Genomic DNA, 17,647 nt, shown 5'->3' with positions numbered 1-17,647 from the left:
TATGCCTGCATAAAGCGCCAAATAACTAAACATGTTTCGTCCAATGCCAAAACACAATCCAAGGCTTGTCCTTAGTTCAGCCCTGTAGAGCTGAGAGTGGATTCCCTCGGACGGAGTACACTTGACAACCCGAGTCCTCCCCTTAACAAGCCCCATAATAATAGAAATGATCAGGATATTAGTAAATGGGAAAGAAATCCCAAGTGGGACATGTGGTGGCTAGAGTGTCCTCTTCCACTTCTCATCTTCAGTCTTGCCACAGAAATGTTAATTGTCTTGCACTTTGACGCTGACGACACACCATGAAGACGTCCAGACGATACTGCTCGGTTTTCCAGAGCTGTAGCCTCAGCTTGCTATGTGCGGCATTTTGCTTTGGGCTATCGGGGATGTCGAGAGGTGAGTCACTCACTTATCCTTACATACCAAACCAGTATACTAAGAAATAGGACTCGATGAGGCCATTATATCGACGACTGTCGCGCAAAAATCCTTTATCCGTGAATTCGACATTCGTGCCAGCTATCTCGACTCATCTCAACAAGCCAATCGACTCTCGAATATCACATCTATGGTTCATATTGGAAGTGTTCCCGGAGCCCTTATCGCCCTTTTCCTCTGTGAACGAATTGGACTGCTGTGGTCGATGCGACAGATTTGCCTGCTTTGGATGACTGGTGTCATTATTGTTATAACTGCCTCTGGGAATTTGGGGCAGGTATACGCAGGCCGCTGCATATTGGGACTTGGAATTGGACAGGCGGGTGTTGTGGCACCAACATACCTTGCGGAGATCGCACCTGCTCATGCTCGAGGTATGCTTGTTAGCATGTTTGCCATGTCTGAATATGTTGGGATCATGATTGGGGTAAGTGGATCAGAGTGTATTGTCGACGTCGCTAATCTGTATAGTATTTTTCTGCTTGGGGGCTTCGTTGCATATGTCGAATGATAGTGCCAAGCAGTGGATCATTCCACAGAGCATACAAATCATTGTTGCAGGCATCTTGTTCCTATCGTCATTTTTGTGCGAAGAGAGTCCTCGATATTTGTGCAAGATCGGAGATTGGCATAAAGCGAAGGAAGCACTGGGAAGTTTATGGAGTCTACCTGCATTACACCCTGATGTCATGACTGTGATTGAAGGAATTCAAGATGAACTTGAGACAGACCAGAATCAGATTATGAGACAATCCTGGTTCAAATCTATCAGGGAACTTTTCACCATCAAGTCAAACCAGCAAAGTCTACTTTTTGTGGTTTCGGCACAGATTTTTGCCCAGTGGTCTGGAGCAAATTCCATCACCAGTAAGCGAGATATTTTCCCTTTCAGGTATTAATTCTCAAATTCCTATAGCATATGCACCCGAGTTATTCTCCCTCTTTGGTATCAATGGCCAATCAGAGAAACTGTTCATAACAGCAGTCTTTGGCGCAGCCAAGTTCATTGCATCTTTAATATGCGCTGTCCTTTTGATCGACCATATTGGACGAAAGCGATCATTGGTGTCCGGAATTCTTGTACAGCAGGTTGCAATGTTATATGTTGCAATCTATCTCACAGTCGAGTCATTTTCCTCCAGTGATGAGTCAGGATCTGTTAAAAACGCAGCTATTGCGGCATTTGTTTTCATCTATTTTGTTGTAATTGGTTGGGCAATGGGATGGAATTCTATTCAGTATATCATCAACGCTGAGGTTTTCCCATTGCGTGTTCGGACTACTGGATCCAGTCTTTTAATGTGTCTTGACTATGCCAACCGGTATGGTATTTCCAAGGTGTGTTTACCAACTTGATTTATATGGTGACTGGTTGCTAACAAAAGGGAAAAAAGGCTGTCCCTTCTATGTTGCTTCAAGATGCCTTACAGCCCAAAGGAACGTTTTGGTTCTTTTCGGTGACGACTTTCTTTGGACTATTGTGGACATGGTGTTTGCTTCCTGAGACTGCTTGTCGGAGCTTGGAGGAAACAAATATTTTATTTTCAAATTGATCCTTCTTATATATAGCATCAGAATGCCAATCTATTGAGACGAACTATTTAATTGGCTCTAAGCATGATACCTTATGAAGGTCTTGGAATATATGCGAGTGTATACATCAGTTGTTACATAAAATCACTAAGCTACTCACAAGGCATGAGGAGAGTGATTCCAAGGTTGAACTTCGGGAAAAAGCCAACTCTTATGGAACTCTGTTTTCAAGTCAACCTTGAACACTACTAACGCGCGGCTGTTCGCTTTCCCCTGCTTTCTTTCCTTCAAGATATTCCCAAATGTTTGTCATACATGCACTAAGTCCGATTCGATATCTCCGCGCTTAGATAAGCCGCCTGGAAGCTTCTCCGCATTAGTCACATGGCGATTGTCGATTGTGCCAGGGCCTTCGAGCATCGGAGCCTCATTTATACCTTGCAAGTCCCAAGTCCACTCCCAAGCCCAAACAACTCTCATAGCCATGGCCCCCATAACAGCATCGAAAGGGCGCAACCCCTCACCCAAAGATGAATCCTTCACGCAAATGGCAGACACAGACCTCGAATCAATCGGCCGCCATTGCCAATACGAATACTGCGGCCAACTAGACTTCCTCCCCTTCCGCTGCGAATCCTGCCACAGTACCTACTGCCTAGAACACCGCTCAGAAACGGCCCACAAATGCCCATGCGAAGGCGAATGGGCACGCCGCCGCAACGGAACAGCCACCAACAACCAAGAAAACCGCACCGCCCCCGAAAAACCAAACATTTACAATTCAGAGCAGTGCTACCACGTCCAATGTAAAACCCTCATCAACACCTTCAAAGACCCCGCCGTCCGCTGCCCACAATGTAACCACCAATACTGCCTCAAGCACCGTCTGCGCGAGGAACACGATTGCGCCAAGATTACCCCGCTGGGCGCGAGACAGAGCAATGGCGCTAGCGCTAATGATACTATCAAGTCGATGTTTGCGCGCGTTCGTACTTGGGGCCGTGATAAGCAACAGGCGGCTGCTAGTGGGACTCTTTTGCCAAAGCCGAAGCCTAAGCCGAATAGTCCTGCTGCGCGTGCCGTTGCGCTTAATACTTTGAAGCGTTCTGCGAAGGGAGATGCTTCTGTTCCGGCGGATAAGAGGCTTTATTTGCATACTGTTGGGACGGCGGAGACGCAGGCTGCCGAGCCGCCGGCTGGGAACTTTTATTTCGATTCACGGTGGAAGGTTGGTCGTGTATTGGATGATGCGGCTAAGAAGTTGAGGGTGGAGAATTTGAATAATCGTGTTGGTGGTGAGGATGCTAAGTTGCGCATCTTTCACGTTGAGTCTGGGGATTTCTTGGAGTTCTCGGATTCTATTGGTGCTGGGAAGGTTAAGCAGGGTGACACGATTGTGTTGCTGCGTGGTGCTGGGGTTGTTCTCGAGAGTTCGTGATGCATTTGGGCATTTCGTCTTTTTACCCTTCTTTTCTTGTTTATTTCGGAGCATATACACAGCTTGATACACCCAGCGGCATATTTGCATGATGTGAGACGATGCGTCTGAATTTTCATTTATCATTAAGCTTTATTAATGATATGAGGATGTACATATTAGAATCGGATATTGAATGTATTGCCATGATGTCTACCCATAATCTATGGTAAACACTGGGAATAACTGGTATCATACAGATATCGTAACTCGGATAGACCGCAGAAATCTATAAACATTAAACGCTCATCTTCATCTTGATGATCTTGTGAGGCTTATAACCAATCACCTCGAACTCATCCTCCTTCCAGCCATCGACGACTGCGCTTCCACGATCATCACGCTTAATGCGCAGCTCGGGGAATTCCGTAGGTTCCCGAGTAAGCTGCTCATTAAGTGCATCAACGTGGTCAAGGTAGACATGAGCATCGCCCATGGTGTGAATGAGGGTGCCGGGGTGGAGATCGGCAGCGTGAGCAAGGATATGAGTGAGAAGAGCGTAGGAGGCGATGTTGAAGGGCACACCAAGACCCACATCACAGGATCTCTGGTAGAGCACACAAGAGAGGGTCCCCTTCTCTGTCGGGCGACCAGTCTTCTCATCAAGCTTCATGCCAGGAGGGAACGAGACATAAAATTGAGCGAACATGTGGCATGGTGGCAGAGCCATCTTTGTCAGATCCGCGGGGTTCCAGGCACTCATGATGATACGGCGATCAAAAGGATTGTTAATGAGCTTGTTCACGACGTCCTTGAGCTGGTCGACGCCTTGTCCGGTGTAATCGGTTTTGGCATCGACATATTGAGCACCAAAGTGCCGCCATTGGAACCCGTATACGGGGCCCAGGTCGCCTTCCTCGCGGTGGCCGAGACCAACCTTATCCAAGAACTCGCGGCTCCCGTTTCCATCCCAGATCTTAATGCCGGCTTCGGAGAGGGGAAGCGATGAAGTGCAGCCGGAGATAAACCAGAGGAGTTCAGCTAGCACGGCCCGCAGGAAGACTCGCTTTGTGGTAAGAAGGGGCAGGACGGGGATTTGATCGCCGCCTTCTGGGTTGGGCTTGGAGAGGGAGAAGCGGAGTTGAGGTGGTGCAAAGATTGATTTTGTGCCGGTGCCTGTGCGATCGGGCCGGTGCTCGCCCTGAGAGAGGATGTCACGAATAAGATTGAGGTACTGGTGCTCTTCGTGCGAGGGGTCGTGTGGCGGCGAAGGTGCCGCGGAGCCTTGGGCGACTTGATCTTGAGTCATGCTGCAGTGATGTGGTAGGAGGAAGCTTGTGAGTCCTTCTGCCTTGACTTGCTAGTAGGTCGGGACGCTTTAGTCTGCTTGTCTGTTGAAAAGAGGAGACTGGATCCGCGGATCGCGTCGAACGCGACACGTGGTCACGTGCAGCCATGATTTACAAAGGGATTTGCATGCTTCAACCAGGCCATCAAAGTGGTATGTTATTGGTTTTATTCTTCTTCTTAACATTTAGTCGACGCTGCAGCTCTGCTTTGAATGTATCAAGCGGCCTATCAAGAAGTCAGGCAAAGATGGGTGAAATCCTCCCCCCAACCCCCCAAACCCAACAATCGGGAAACAGGCTACCAAGATCTATACGACACTGTCTCTACGGCAAGACTATAAAGGCTCAAACTATCTCGAGATGATAAATCAAACAGAATATAAGCAAAAGGCAATCTTGAAATCTTAAGGTCTATTCAGCGCCCTTCTTACATGAGGATATTGGCACGAAAAGAACAACGATTGGACTGGATTGCTATTGAAGCTATAGATCTATCTTCAAGTTCACCCAAATTGTCACCATTCAATACTTCTGAATAACCTCAAATGCAAGTGACAAGATAGCGGAATTACTCCGCAGCGATCAATTCCCTATCAAGCAGACAGATAAGATCCTCCACTCTTACCGGGGATGGCCGAGGACAAACATTGGAGTAGGAACTTTCCTTCCGATTCCGAGATAGCTACAGCCTTCCAAATGGGGTATAATGGATTCTGTGCGGGGAATGTGAGCTGTACGACGGTGGCTTCTCTCCTCTATCTGATCCCTGACCGCCGCAACCATCCCCATACTTCATTCCAATCCATAACATGAGTCTCGAACGATGGCAGCAACAGGCCCAAAAGGGCAGAGATATTCTACAGAACTCCATTCCGAAGCAATGGCTTCTCCCTGCTGACAGGTTGCCGCCTGTTTCCCGGAAGAGCGTGGTTGATTTTCCTAGGGAAAGTGGGCTACTGAGTGTGCGCGAGCTGAAGATTACCGATATGTCAGCTACTGCACTAGTGGCTGAAATGAGCAAGGGGAATATGACTGCGGAAGAGGTGGTGGTTGCGTTTTTGAAAAGATCCGTCCTGGGCCATCAATTGGTGAGATAGTGGAAGTCGGCTTTGTTCGCTTGGTTGCTAATGTATTACTCGCAGCTTAACTTTGCAACTGAGTTCATGGCAGATGAGGCAATCGCTCGTGCTAAAGAGCTTGATGAGTATTACCGACGTACAGGGAGACTAGTCGGGCCACTTGTAGGCGATCCAAATGATTTGATAACTGCCAGAAATTAACCATTTGATAGCACGGTGTTCCAATCAGTGTGAAAGAGCATTTATCTTTCAAGAATCGAACTTGCAATACAGGTTATGTTGCCTGGTCAGTTTGTTTAGAGCCTGTAGTTAATTTGAAGCCATCACTAACTATGAGAACAGGGTCGACAAGGTCGCCACAGAAGATGCCCTTCTCATCCAACTACTCGGCAAAGCCGGTGCGGTCTTCCACGTCCGCACTAATCAGCCCCAGTCGTTGATGGTACGGCTATATCCAAGATTTTTCTTCCAGTAGCTAACTATACTTTAGCACCTATGCTGCAGCAACAACATCACCGGCACAACCGTCAACCCATACAACCGCGCTCTGACCCCAGGCGGATCATCAGGCGGCGAAGGCGCTTCAATGGGCTTCCGCTGTGCCCCGCTAGGTATTGGCACTGATATCGGTGGATCAATTCGTTGTCCAGCGGCATTTTGTGGTGCCTATGGTTTCCGCCCCTCGACACTTCGTAATCCCGGAACAGGAATAAAAGTCGCTTCATCGGGCCAGGAGACCATTCGAGGTGTAGTTGGACCAATGGCGAGTCTCTCAGTTGAGGATCTAGAACTGTTCCAACGAGCGGTGTTGGAACAGGAGCCTTGGGACCATGAGACGTCATTGATGCCTGTGCCGTGGAAGACGGTTGCTCCGACTCGGAATATGACTGTTGCTATTATGTGGGATGATGGGTATGATGAGAGCCAAACTTATGTTCCACTGGAAGTTTGCTAATTGATGTCACAGATGGGTTCGGCCGCATCCCCCAATCACTCGGGCTCTCGGGCACGCCAAGGAGAAGTTGGCAGCTGCGGGGGTTAAAGTGGTGGATTGGGAACCATATAAGCACAAGCATGGCTGGGAAGTCATTGTAAGCAGTGAATTTTCTTCATTCGCAAGATGAGATTACTGATAGAGTTACAGTCTGCCCTATATTACCCCGATGCCGGCGCCAAACAGCGTGAACTCATGCGCGAATCGGGAGAACCAGCACGCCCTCTCACAGAATGGGCCCTGTCTTACAGTCGTCCCTCGCCTCTCTCCCACGCCGAAACCTGGGAGCTGCAAGAACAGCGAGAAATCTTCAAGGATGAATACAACGCTCTTCTTAAGCGTCGTGGTGTCGACTTTATTCTATCTCCGACATATCCTGCAGCTGCAGCCGTTATGGGCGAGTCCCACTATTGGAACTACACTGCCATTTGGAATTTGGCGGACTTGCCCTCTGCGGTGTTCCCGTCCGGGCTCACTGTTGACCCTAAGTTGGATGTGTTGTCCGAACAGGATAAGAAGTATACCCCTCGGGATGAAATTGATGAGAGGGAGTGGCTGAAGTATCAGGGTCCTGAGCGGTATGAGGGTGTCCCGGTGGGATTGCAGATTGCTGGAAGACACTGCAGGGATGAGGAGACTTTGATGGCGGCCAAGGTTGTCGAGGAGATTATGAAGGGCGAGAAGAAGGATTCAAAGCTTTAGAAGTTGTCTCTAAGATTCTAAAGGCAGATAGCAGATCTATTTGAACTCTCGGTATATAAGTGGAAAAGAAAGCACCCCAACGGCTTATATCTATGCACTCTCGCCCCTCAAATCCTGCAAAGTCTTAACCTGGCTACCATCCTCCTTGAAATTCTTCTCATCCAGCCACTTCTCCAGTGCGACCTTCAAAGAAGCATCCCAATCATCCTTCAATATAGAATACCAAGCTGTATCCCGGTTCCTCCCCTTAACGATCATGTGCTGCCGGAAGGTCCCCTCATAAGTAAATCCCAAACGCGAAGCAGCCCGACGAGATGGCTCATTCAATGCATGGCACTTCCACTCCAGCCGCCTATAGCCAAGATCATGGAATGCATATTGGGAAATAAGATAAATAGCTTCTGTAGCACCAGTCGTCCGTTGGAGAGCAGGCGAGTACATAACATTCCCGACTTCAATTCCCAAGTGATCGGGCACAATTCGCATCAATGATAGATAGCCAATTGCCTTTCCGAATGTTGGAAGGGTCTTTCGCTTGTCGATGATCGCGAAGAAGAATGGATCAGTTGAGGTTGACTTTGTTGCGATGCTGGCTTTGAATTTGTCTGCGTCGCTGTATGGGCCGTCGAACATGTAGTCCCAGAGGGATGCATTGGGGGTGGACTCATCTCCGCCGGTGAGTGCGAAGAGGTCATTTGCGTGTTTGGGTTCAAGTTTCTCTAGGGAAATAGTTCGGCCTGGGATTGTTCTGTTCGACGGCAGTAGGGCCGGAGTGAAGGAGACCAAAGGTCCTTTGGGGCGTAGTGCTGCCATGATTGAGATGCAATGCAATTGTTTCTACAGTTGCCTTTTTAAAAATGAGAACAAGAGAACAACAGTCTAGCTTTAAATGTTGATATTCCTATCTCAGTTTCTTGCCAATGACTCACGTTGATATGGTTCGATGAGAACACCGAGATCCCGTGATGAGGGGTTTCCCGAGAAGACTTGATTGGCTGTCTCTCCGAACTATATCATTCACTTGCAAGAACTACGGAGAGAATACTTCAAATTATGAGTGAAATATGACATTAATTTGTCAATACGGGTTTGATTTTATCGGGAAAACGCTGATGCAATGCCAAATCAGAACAAAGCTAAGCAGAATGGACAATTTCCCTCGGACAGTTACCCTCGGAATCGTATATCGTGAGTCATGAATAACGCCATCTTCTTGCATTTTCAAAAAAGACCCGTCTTGCCTCTCTTCGTGTAGAGTAGGTACCATAGACCTATCAGCTGTAGGGCCCCAAAGCCCATGGTTATCCCGCTGAATAGCTGAATGCCGTGATAATTCAAATCGGCACTGCCATTGGCGCCAATTGAAGCAAGTGCACCTGCTATGGGCGGTCCCAACAGGGTTGCAAAACTGCTCAGGCTCTGTGCCATTCCAAGCCACGTCCCAAGCCTCTTAGGGTCAGGACAGACATGAGAGAAAACGCTGGGTGGAAGTGGAATTAAAGCTCCGGAAATACCACCTGCATTTTGAATTAGATTGAATATCAATAAAAAGATCAAGGGGAATGTCTCACCATAAAAAGAAGCAAATAGAATAAATTTAACAAGGCTGTCTGCGCTTATCCAGCTGATGCAGAGTATGCCTGACAATATTCCACACGAGATCCATGAGATCATTGACCCATAATGGTGAGCAAAGATGGTCAGTACAACACGGCCGATGATCGAACATGCCTGAGATATCATCAAGATGTTAGAAGCCAACGTTCGCGATGTTCCCAGTTTCGTTTCCGCGTAAGTTGGAATGTAATAGAAAGGCGTGATATAACCGAGGTAAAGAAAAAGTTGGCGACGGTGAAACTCCAAAATGGTATATCCTTGAACGCCTGTGTATCAAGCAGACTCCTGCGTTGAGTTCTCTCGGGTTTCTTGGTATTTCTCTCTGGCAACAGAAGTAGGGCAGCAGCTGCAGAGAAAAGTGCGAGCATGACAAATCCCATGCAACGAACAGTCCAAGGAAATCCCAACTTTGAAATAAGCTGGTTGAACATAACGGTGTAGATAATGCCACCTGCAGGAGCGCCACTGGTTGATACGCCCAAAGCAACAGCTCGTCTGGTCGTGAATGAGCGACTAACCAATGCAATACTGGGCACATAAAGCAGCCCAAATCCGAGACCCATGCATACCCCTTGACTCAAAAATATCGCATAGTATGTATTTGCAAGACTGAGCATCATCATACCAATAACGCCTAAGAAACTTCCGACAAATATCATCACTTTGTAGTAGCCGAGGTCGAAAAGCGGGCCAGATAGTAGCCCGCCGACAATTAGAAGCCATGATTGGATTGTGCCGATCCATGCTATGTCTGAAGCGGTAGATGATTGAATGTATGTGAGTCCATAAAAGCTTTGGAAGGATCCAAATGCAAAGCTTAGGCCCCTTTTGAGGAGTTAGTCGCTATGAAGTAACAATGCATAGGGGAGTTGCCTAACCAGACGTTGAAAAATATAAAAAATGCACCTAGAACCTGGAGGCATCCTCGTAGGATACTCCTTGTGGGAACACTGGATAGTAGTTCAGGCTGATCTTCATTTTCACTGATATGCGCTAGATCTGTGACTTCAGAAGTAGCAGGTACCGCATGGGTTGCTTTTTCCGAGAACATGGTCAATGATCTCGCATGATAGATTGAAATCGAATTCAAAGAAAGCGGGCATTAATTTTAGAGCAACTTGAAATTGGTTGAAGCCCCTCTATCCTATTAGTAATTCAAAACGTGCTAGCTCTGGACCTCGGGGAGTAGCCCGGAGTGTACCTCGGAGTAACCTATACCTCGAGTGACCTATGAAATGGGTTCCCCTGCTAATTTGGCCTTCGATTAGTTAGCGCTCACCCCTCGCTTTTGCATAAGATATCCGAGTTACCCGATCATGCCTTTTGAGCGTCTTTATCTGATCACTCATTGTTGAGTTCTGTGGCTTGCTCACTAAGTATATTCTGAGTTGTTGGCTTCCCCGCATTCTCTGCTTCTGGGCGGACAAATGGTTTTGAATATACGTGGACTTTCTGCCTTCAGGTTGAGGATTAACTTGAAGTGATACGGCTTCATAAACAGGCCTTGTGTTTCTCTACCTGCTTGTGGGCGGGAATAGCGGGTATGGACTCCAAGCCTCCAGCTGCATCGCCTAACCCTCAGGCTAAGAACAAACATATGAAAGTGAGTGTTTAGAAAATTTATAGCAGACTATCGGAGTATGACGAATTGTGGAATCATAAAATCGCTTGTCAGGTGACCATAGACTAGGAGCAATATGGTGAGTCCATCTTATTCTTAGGCCACTGTGACCACAGCTCGGATTAATCACAGTATGAACACCCTGGAGGATCTTCCACCGAATTTGTTGAGTCTTGTTTCCAGATATCCCTCGCCACTTGACGCCACCTGCCAGGCACTGCAGCCATGACTTTATGAATTTCCGAAGCTGCAATGAGCTCTTGTCGAAGGCTTTCCCTGCAGATTATGCAGAAAGTCCAGAGCTTGAACCGCGATTTGTTCTATTGACCAGAATCGCTCGTGACTTATAGCAGTCCTGCCTCTGCTATGCCTGCTTGCAGCTGCATCTCTGGACACATCAGCTTACCGACTCCACATTTTAAGCTCAGGAATTGTTTCGACTCGCTTGACCACAAAGACATGCAGTTCCATTTTATACATCTCCGTCATGCTATGAGGAGATTCTATTTCGGCACTTCCTTTGGCATCCCTGTTGAGTCTTTGATATATGCCGGGGTGATAGCTTTCCCTCTAAATTCATCGAAATCACTGGTGTACGCGTGTCCGAAAAGCAGTTCAAAATTTGCCAAAGAACAGGACTTCAATTCGTCGATGTGCGGATCCTGTCGACACGGCCCATACCAAGGCCGAGCTTTTCGAACCACGTATGTTGAAAGTGTAAAGCTGAAATGTTGAAGCAGTTGTGGAAATATTTATCCGTTTGGACGAGGCGTTCATCCGTGCACGTAAGACTTGCTCGAGTCGTTCCACATGTTTAAGTACGGACCGATCGTATAAATCAGTTCATTTGGCAAACATAAAGACATGATGAGGCAGAGACTTGGGGGAACGAGGAAGCAATTTACGCTGGACAATGAATACGAAAAGAAGTTGGTGAGGGGGCCACAAGTATGTCTCAATATTTCCCGGTTATAGTTTGATCATTTGACCATCTCAACATTGGGAGATGAGATGAAAGTAAACCTTCAGAATCTATAAAATCATCACTGATATTTTCACTGTCTAACTGGCTGGTGCTAATACGTACACAGATTACAGTGATGAGAGTTCCCTAGATCTCTGTACGTTTGATTTTGACTTCTCTAGGAGGTAAGACGAAAAGTCCGGAATGCACAAAGATCAATGGCGGTGTCTTCAAAGTCCATTACTTCACCGTTTAATTTAAATTAACTAACCGACTGCATCGAGCTATTATTTTCTAGCCAATACATTTCAATTTCACTATAGTTTAGGCAAGCGCCAAAAATATGCTCGGTGTTAGAGAACCTGGCGCTTATTCGTCTTGGCGATGATATCTCTTATACGGAGTACCCAATTTATTTCACAGGGCTAGTAAAACATAATTAGCACTGGGATCTGCGGGCCTCCACCAATCCCGACAATCTACTAACCGCCTCAAATCACCAATGAGATCCCCTAGTTACTATGTATCTCTCCATCAAGTCGTCTCAGAATTCAGCCCCCATCTGCACTAACAAGATCAAACAACAGTAGAATCGTGAATCCTTTCTATCTTAACACGCGCTCTCCATATATCCCATACCCTATAATCTCTTTTGACGAAGAAAAGCAATGCCCAAGTCAACCATCCACCAAATCCTGCAACTGTTGATCTTCCAAACAACATTCAAGACAGTTACAGCCAACCAAAAATGCTACCTAACAAACGGCAAAGAAGCAGACTCCAGCTTCCAACCCTGCTTCCCATCTCAAGAAAATAGCCCCTGCTGTTCACTCGCAAAAAGCAACGAAACTCCAAACGATATCTGTCTCTCCGGCGGAGTGTGCTATATCCAGGATCCCAATTTCCGCGGTCTATTACGACAGGGTGCTTGTACGGATTCGACATGGAAGAGCGGGCAGTGTCCGGGTCTTGCTGATGATGGTAAGAGATGATTGTGTTCTTCTCTCGATTGACCAGCTATGGCATTTAATTTTGGAGTCTATTGTTAACCTCTGCTCCGCTAAATATAGCATCCGACGCAACACTCTACGTAATCCCATGTCCAGTCCAAGGCCGCGGTTTCTGGTGCGGCAGCGTCAACGGCTCCGATTGTTGCGATAATGCCGTCAGGCTGGACATGGGGCAGATGATTAATGTGACGGTTACATCGATTTCAGATGCTGTCTCGTCTTCATTTGCTTCGTCTGAGTCGTCAGTTTCAATGTCAACATCTTCCAGTTCATCTGCTCCTACGTCTGCATCTACATCTACATCTACTCTCAACACGAGCAGCAAAAAAGGCGATTCTGAAGATCTTTCCGTTGGTACTTGCGCCGCCGGATCAACATGTCCAGCGTCACATACAACAGCGATAAGTGCGGGGATAGGTGGTGGTCTGGGTGCATGTCTTCTAGCGGCGATTATTACGATTCTTCTTCAGAGGCGGATCTATAGGAAGAATATGAGGCAGAAGGAGGCTATGTTTGATGAGATTGCGGCGGCGAGTTCGCAACAGCATCTTGTTTACCCTGTTTATCCCGAGAGGGAGAAGGTGTTTCCAGTTGAGTTGGGGCCACGGGCTACGAGGATTCATGAGGTTGATGGGAATCGGTTAAATGAATTATGAGTTGGATTGGATGAATGGTCTCATTGCTGGCTCCGTGGGGATTGATGCTGTGGAGTATTTGTTAGCTTCTTTGTAAATACTATTGAGCTTGGGTACTTTGAGGGATGTTTTTCTGCTGGGGAGTCTTGGTGCTATGCGTTAAATAAATTTTTATTAGGATCTTTGCTGACTGCATCTTTAGGTGTAAAAGCCCCGGGACACCATGGGAAAGACAGATTACCATCAAATGCATAATTCAATTCCGAAGAAAGCGTAAGTACATCCATCAATACACATGTCCACATATATCAAACTGAGAGAAAAAAAAGCAATATCGTGACAATATTTCCATCATAAAAAGAAAACAAACAAAGATTAAACACCTGATATCTCAAAGCAGACCTCCAAAAAAGATGAACTCCAGCAAAAAATTAAAAAGGAAAAGAAAAGGAAACATAAATCTCTAAGCGAAGAGAGAGAGAGGTTCTCTACTTCCGCCAGAACATGGCTTTCCCAGCGACGCGGCTGGCAGACCAGCGCACTTCATTGAGACGATCCTTGAAGGTCGCACCACCTCCATAGCGTACAGGGCGGGAAGATGTAGCGCCGGACTCGGTAGTCTTGCCAACACTACTACCTCCAAAGGAGCTAGGCGCAAAGTTGGTCATATTGCCAGCGTCGAACTTGGTCTTTCCTTCGACGATCTTGTGGACTACGTTGAGGATTGCGTAGGCGGTCGAACCGATGGCACGAATGGCAGCGAGGATAGCGACAGACCACAGGATGATGGCGAGATAGATGTTCGTACCGCCTGCGTCAACGCCGTAGATTTCTGAGACTGCCATACCCAAGATAACGTTTGCAACCATCCAGATGGAGACCATGTAGGTACGGACGGCGCGGTAGTAATCTTCCTGAAGTTGGGACTCGGATGGTGGGGGCTCGGGTACCTCGAGGCGATCGCGAAGGTTGCGGAGGGCTGCGTCGTAGCCGCTGTCGATATCAAGTTGTTCCGAAGGCATTTCCACGACAACGGTTGATCCGTTGATTACCTTTGCGGCACCCAGATCGGTATTGATCACGTTGTCTCCCTTTGTTCCCCAGGTGACATCATGCGTGTTACAGAAGGCGTAAACTTGCAATGTACAGATATAACTTGGCATCAGGAGGAAGTATTGGATCGAGGAGGTGAACATGTGCCAAGGGTCCAGGTAGAGGAAGGAGCTGTAGAAGTAGAGACCGACTGTTGACAGCATAGATAAGACGATGTTGGTCATGAGACTGTTGCTCACGTCCAGGTCGTCGCTTCCAATGCCAGCGCGTGCGAGCAGTTCTTTAACCACCAGATACAGGGCGCAGAAGACGGTGTAGAACATGATAACAGCATAAACGATGATACCAGAAAGGTACAGATTTTTGGCACTTTGAAGGCGTTAGTCAAGTTTCCTTATTGTTAGTAAAGAGGTGACTTACCCTTGTGGTCGATTACCCAGAGATATAATGAACTGCAAGCACATAACCAGGATACAAGCGTAACGCAAGACAATAAAGATGTATTTGCCCATGTTATGGCCAAATGGATCAAGCTTCTTATCAGTTAAGGAGCCAGCAATGAAGTAGAAAGCGAGATAGAAATTGGCCTAGACAGGTTAGTTTGCATGTACCGGAAAGGAATCACTGCCTAACTCACAAGACCGAAGTAGGTAAATAGCAGATTAAGGAACTGATAGAAGAACTCGATATGAAGAAGAATCTTCCGAGGGATAGTGTGGTCCGTCTTCCAAATCTGCTTGGCGTTGAAGATCGAGTAGACAGCAGCGAAGAAAGCACCGTTCAGCCAACGACGACGTTGCGAGATAAATTCAGGCACCGTGTCCGGCACATCAGTCTCTCCAACGGCATTCTTGACGAACTTCAGCACCCATCTCTCTTCTCGCTTGGCAACCAACTCCCAGCAAAGAATACGATCCTCAGCCAGGTACATGTTGGCAGTGAAGACGTCTGCGTCTTGACCGTGTAGCGTCTCACCCTTGAAATATTGGTTCAGCGGGCCATGGCCATCTGCATCGTTTTGCAGAGCAAAGAACCGGTAAGCACTGAGTGCACCAGGCAGCACAGTAATGTATCCAAAGACCGATTCCAGCGGCTTGTCCAGAATGTTGGACATTTTGTATTCGAAGTTCTGACTCGCCACTAGAGGGTTGAGCAGACCGAGGTAATTCTTGCCTTTGCCTGCCTTGATCTCACCGGCAGCACCAGCAACATTCGAGTCCTGATCGAATGCCTTCCACAAGTGGTAGAGGGCGGTTGGCTCAGGCCGAGTACCAACATCAAGCAGAATACAAATGTTAGGCTGGAGAGCACGGCCAAACGCGTTGAAGAACCAGCGGTGGGAGTTGAGCTTCTTCTTGTTATGCTCCTTCAAACAGAAGATAACCTGACATGGCACAATGCCCTTTTCGGCACCCTTGAACTTGAGATCCGAGTCAAGCGACACCTGTGTCGTGTACTCGTACACGTGGGCCTGGACCTCCTTCTGGTTGACAATATTCTTTGCAATACCCTCCTGGTACACACCAAGTGCAGCCAAGGCGTTGAGAGTGCGAGGGTGGACCTTCTTTCGTCCATCAGCGACGATACAAACAACGATCTTTTTCCAGCCATCACGGCCCCAAGTACGTGACTTGGTTCTGGAGCAGAAGTGACTGATATTCCGCATAATACCGTGCATGGTACGGGTAAAACCAATCTCATCTTCGTTATACATGGTGACACAAATGAACAGTTCAGTTTCGCGGGTGGTCGTTCCAATCTGTTGACGGAGCTTGTACCCTCTGTTCGTGAAGTCATCGGGGTCAGATGTGACAGCAGTATAACGCATATGTGTGAACTCGCGTTCATCTCTGCGAGGAAGGAAACTGTGAAGAATTGTCGGGATCTTGCACTCCAAAATAAGCTCGCCGTTGACGAGCTGAACCTCCTTTTGGCGACCTGCTTAGATCGGACACCGCGACGTCCCTGCTTTTCAGGTGCTGGGCCGTAGTGCAAGTTGGGATCAATCATCCCAGAGTCGGCGTCGTCATCGTCGTCTTCATGGAGGTCGACCTTTTGCATCTCGTCTTTTTCATCTCCCAGAATAGTCGATTCGCTCATGAATGATCGCACACTGCCGCGTGAAGTGTGGTGAATTGTGCGCCCATCGCCGCCGAATGGGTCATCTACGTCGATTCCATCCCCAATATCGATGCTCGTATCCCCTGCGCTCGATGACTTTGGTCCAGAAAACAGAGGAGCAGGAGGCAACGGCCGACGAGGACTACCTCCGTATCTAGAGCTTGGTGTACCGGGCCGCGGGCTGCCATTCAAATCGGCGCGTTCATAGCCAACACTCGACACAGATGGCGGCCGGATATGAGACGGACTCCATGGGCGAATGGGAGATCCTGTGCGTGGGGGAATAGACGGGTAGACGGAAGTATCTGCTAAGCTCGCAGTTGGTAGGTTGGAGCCAGTCGTCAAGCTAGATGGTGGACGCGAAGGCGAAGACGCAGTCGGAACTTGATAGTATCGATCATAGCCTGGATCTTCTCCGGTCCTAGAAGTGCGCGTCCTCACGTTAGACCTTGGTCTTGTTGGAAACGCCATTATGCCTCAGACGGCAGTAATATGGCCTGTGTGGAGGGTGGAGGGTGGAGTAGGGGATGAAACAGAACAATGCAATCATGTACAAAGTGCACAATGTACATTGTTTACGCGGAGGGTTTGCAACGCGACACCAGGGAAAGCAGCTCTGTCCAATGACAGCATTCAAGCAGCCATTGCACCAGGACCAAGATTTTTCCCAGCCTCTGTCACGTCAAGGAAGGAGTTTAAGTTGAAAGTGCATGTTTCCCCGTAGCGAGGGAAACCACTGGAATGTGGGTAGGGTGTAGGGTTGTATCAAGAAAAGAGCACTGGATACATACGGAGTGTGGTCATAATCGGGGTCATAAGCGGAAGGCGAAGCAGCCCTTGGATTCCTGAAATCATCGGCGCCGTCACCGCTGGTAGGCAGCAAGCGCATAGTCGCGCCATGACGGGAGGCATTGGTCGGAGATTCGTGATCGGAGAGAAAGGAAGCTGTCTCGTGGTCCAGGTATGCTGGCGGTTCGTCGCCATAATTGGACGGAGGGTGACGGTTCATGTTGAACGTGGAATGTGTTCCAACTCAGGTCCTCATAGTATTATGAGACAGCTTGCGCAATGAGAGTCAAACCCTTGAGACAGAGGGTGCCAGACCTGTCAA

At 47.9% G+C, this 17,647-nt stretch overlaps 8 protein-coding genes across 8 annotated transcripts; 4 read left to right on the top strand and 4 right to left on the bottom strand.

The window, feature by feature from the left end:
- Positions 1 to 389: 389 nt before the first annotated feature.
- N7446_002891 (uncharacterized protein) lies at positions 390 to 1,994 on the top strand (the record flags this gene model as incomplete). The annotated part of the gene is given in 5 exon segments (XM_058511640.1): positions 390 to 399; positions 450 to 868; positions 882 to 1,308; positions 1,358 to 1,779; positions 1,827 to 1,994. 5 exon segments carry the CDS (start codon positions 390 to 392, stop codon positions 1,992 to 1,994), a joined length of 1,446 nt encoding a protein of 481 aa, XP_058377176.1.
- A 464-nt stretch (positions 1,995 to 2,458) lies between these two features.
- N7446_002890 (AN1-type zinc finger protein) lies at positions 2,459 to 3,412 on the top strand (the record flags this gene model as incomplete). Its single annotated transcript, XM_058511639.1, has 1 exon — positions 2,459 to 3,412. One exon carries the CDS (start codon positions 2,459 to 2,461, stop codon positions 3,410 to 3,412), a length of 954 nt encoding a protein of 317 aa, XP_058377175.1.
- Positions 3,413 to 3,689: 277 nt separating this feature from the next.
- N7446_002889 (thymidylate synthase) lies at positions 3,690 to 4,700 on the bottom strand (the record flags this gene model as incomplete). Its single annotated transcript, XM_058511638.1, has 1 exon — positions 3,690 to 4,700. One exon carries the CDS (start codon positions 4,698 to 4,700, stop codon positions 3,690 to 3,692), a length of 1,011 nt encoding a protein of 336 aa, XP_058377174.1.
- A 785-nt stretch (positions 4,701 to 5,485) lies between these two features.
- On the top strand, positions 5,486 to 7,515 carry N7446_002888 (uncharacterized protein; the record flags this gene model as incomplete). Its single annotated transcript, XM_058511637.1, has 7 exons — positions 5,486 to 5,828; positions 5,883 to 5,981; positions 6,032 to 6,105; positions 6,162 to 6,261; positions 6,310 to 6,731; positions 6,787 to 6,910; positions 6,964 to 7,515. Exons 1-7 carry the CDS (start codon positions 5,550 to 5,552, stop codon positions 7,513 to 7,515), a joined length of 1,650 nt encoding a protein of 549 aa, XP_058377173.1. The 5' UTR covers positions 5,486 to 5,549.
- Positions 7,516 to 7,605: 90 nt separating this feature from the next.
- On the bottom strand, positions 7,606 to 8,328 carry N7446_002887 (GNAT family N-acetyltransferase; the record flags this gene model as incomplete). Its single annotated transcript, XM_058511636.1, has 1 exon — positions 7,606 to 8,328. The coding sequence occupies one exon, from the start codon at positions 8,326 to 8,328 to the stop codon at positions 7,606 to 7,608; it is 723 nt and encodes a 240-aa protein (XP_058377172.1).
- Positions 8,329 to 9,257: 929 nt separating this feature from the next.
- Positions 9,258 to 10,183, bottom strand: N7446_002886 (uncharacterized protein; the record flags this gene model as incomplete). The annotated part of the gene is made up of 2 exons (XM_058511635.1): positions 9,258 to 9,957; positions 10,011 to 10,183. 2 exons carry the CDS (start codon positions 10,181 to 10,183, stop codon positions 9,258 to 9,260), a joined length of 873 nt encoding a protein of 290 aa, XP_058377171.1.
- Positions 10,184 to 12,385: 2,202 nt separating this feature from the next.
- Positions 12,386 to 13,383, top strand: N7446_002885 (EGFR-like transmembrane domain-containing protein; the record flags this gene model as incomplete). Its single annotated transcript, XM_058511634.1, has 2 exons — positions 12,386 to 12,698; positions 12,824 to 13,383. The coding sequence occupies 2 exons, from the start codon at positions 12,386 to 12,388 to the stop codon at positions 13,381 to 13,383; spliced, it is 873 nt and encodes a 290-aa protein (XP_058377170.1).
- A 467-nt stretch (positions 13,384 to 13,850) lies between these two features.
- Positions 13,851 to 17,545, bottom strand: chsB (chitin synthase class II; the record flags this gene model as incomplete). The annotated part of the gene is given in 5 exon segments (XM_058511633.1): positions 13,851 to 14,784; positions 14,836 to 15,002; positions 15,053 to 16,353; positions 16,371 to 16,957; positions 17,328 to 17,545. The coding sequence occupies 5 exon segments, from the start codon at positions 17,543 to 17,545 to the stop codon at positions 13,851 to 13,853; spliced, it is 3,207 nt and encodes a 1,068-aa protein (XP_058377169.1).
- Between the last annotated feature and the right edge of the window lie 102 nt (positions 17,546 to 17,647).

Source organism: Penicillium canescens (assembly GCF_028828765.1).
Source record: "Penicillium canescens strain IBT 15451 chromosome Unknown utg000002l_segment0_segment0, whole genome shotgun sequence".
Classification (NCBI taxonomy): domain Eukaryota; kingdom Fungi; phylum Ascomycota; class Eurotiomycetes; order Eurotiales; family Aspergillaceae; genus Penicillium; species Penicillium canescens.
The sequence above is the reverse complement of the archived record's forward strand: the minus strand, read 5'-3'. Positions and strand labels throughout refer to the sequence as shown.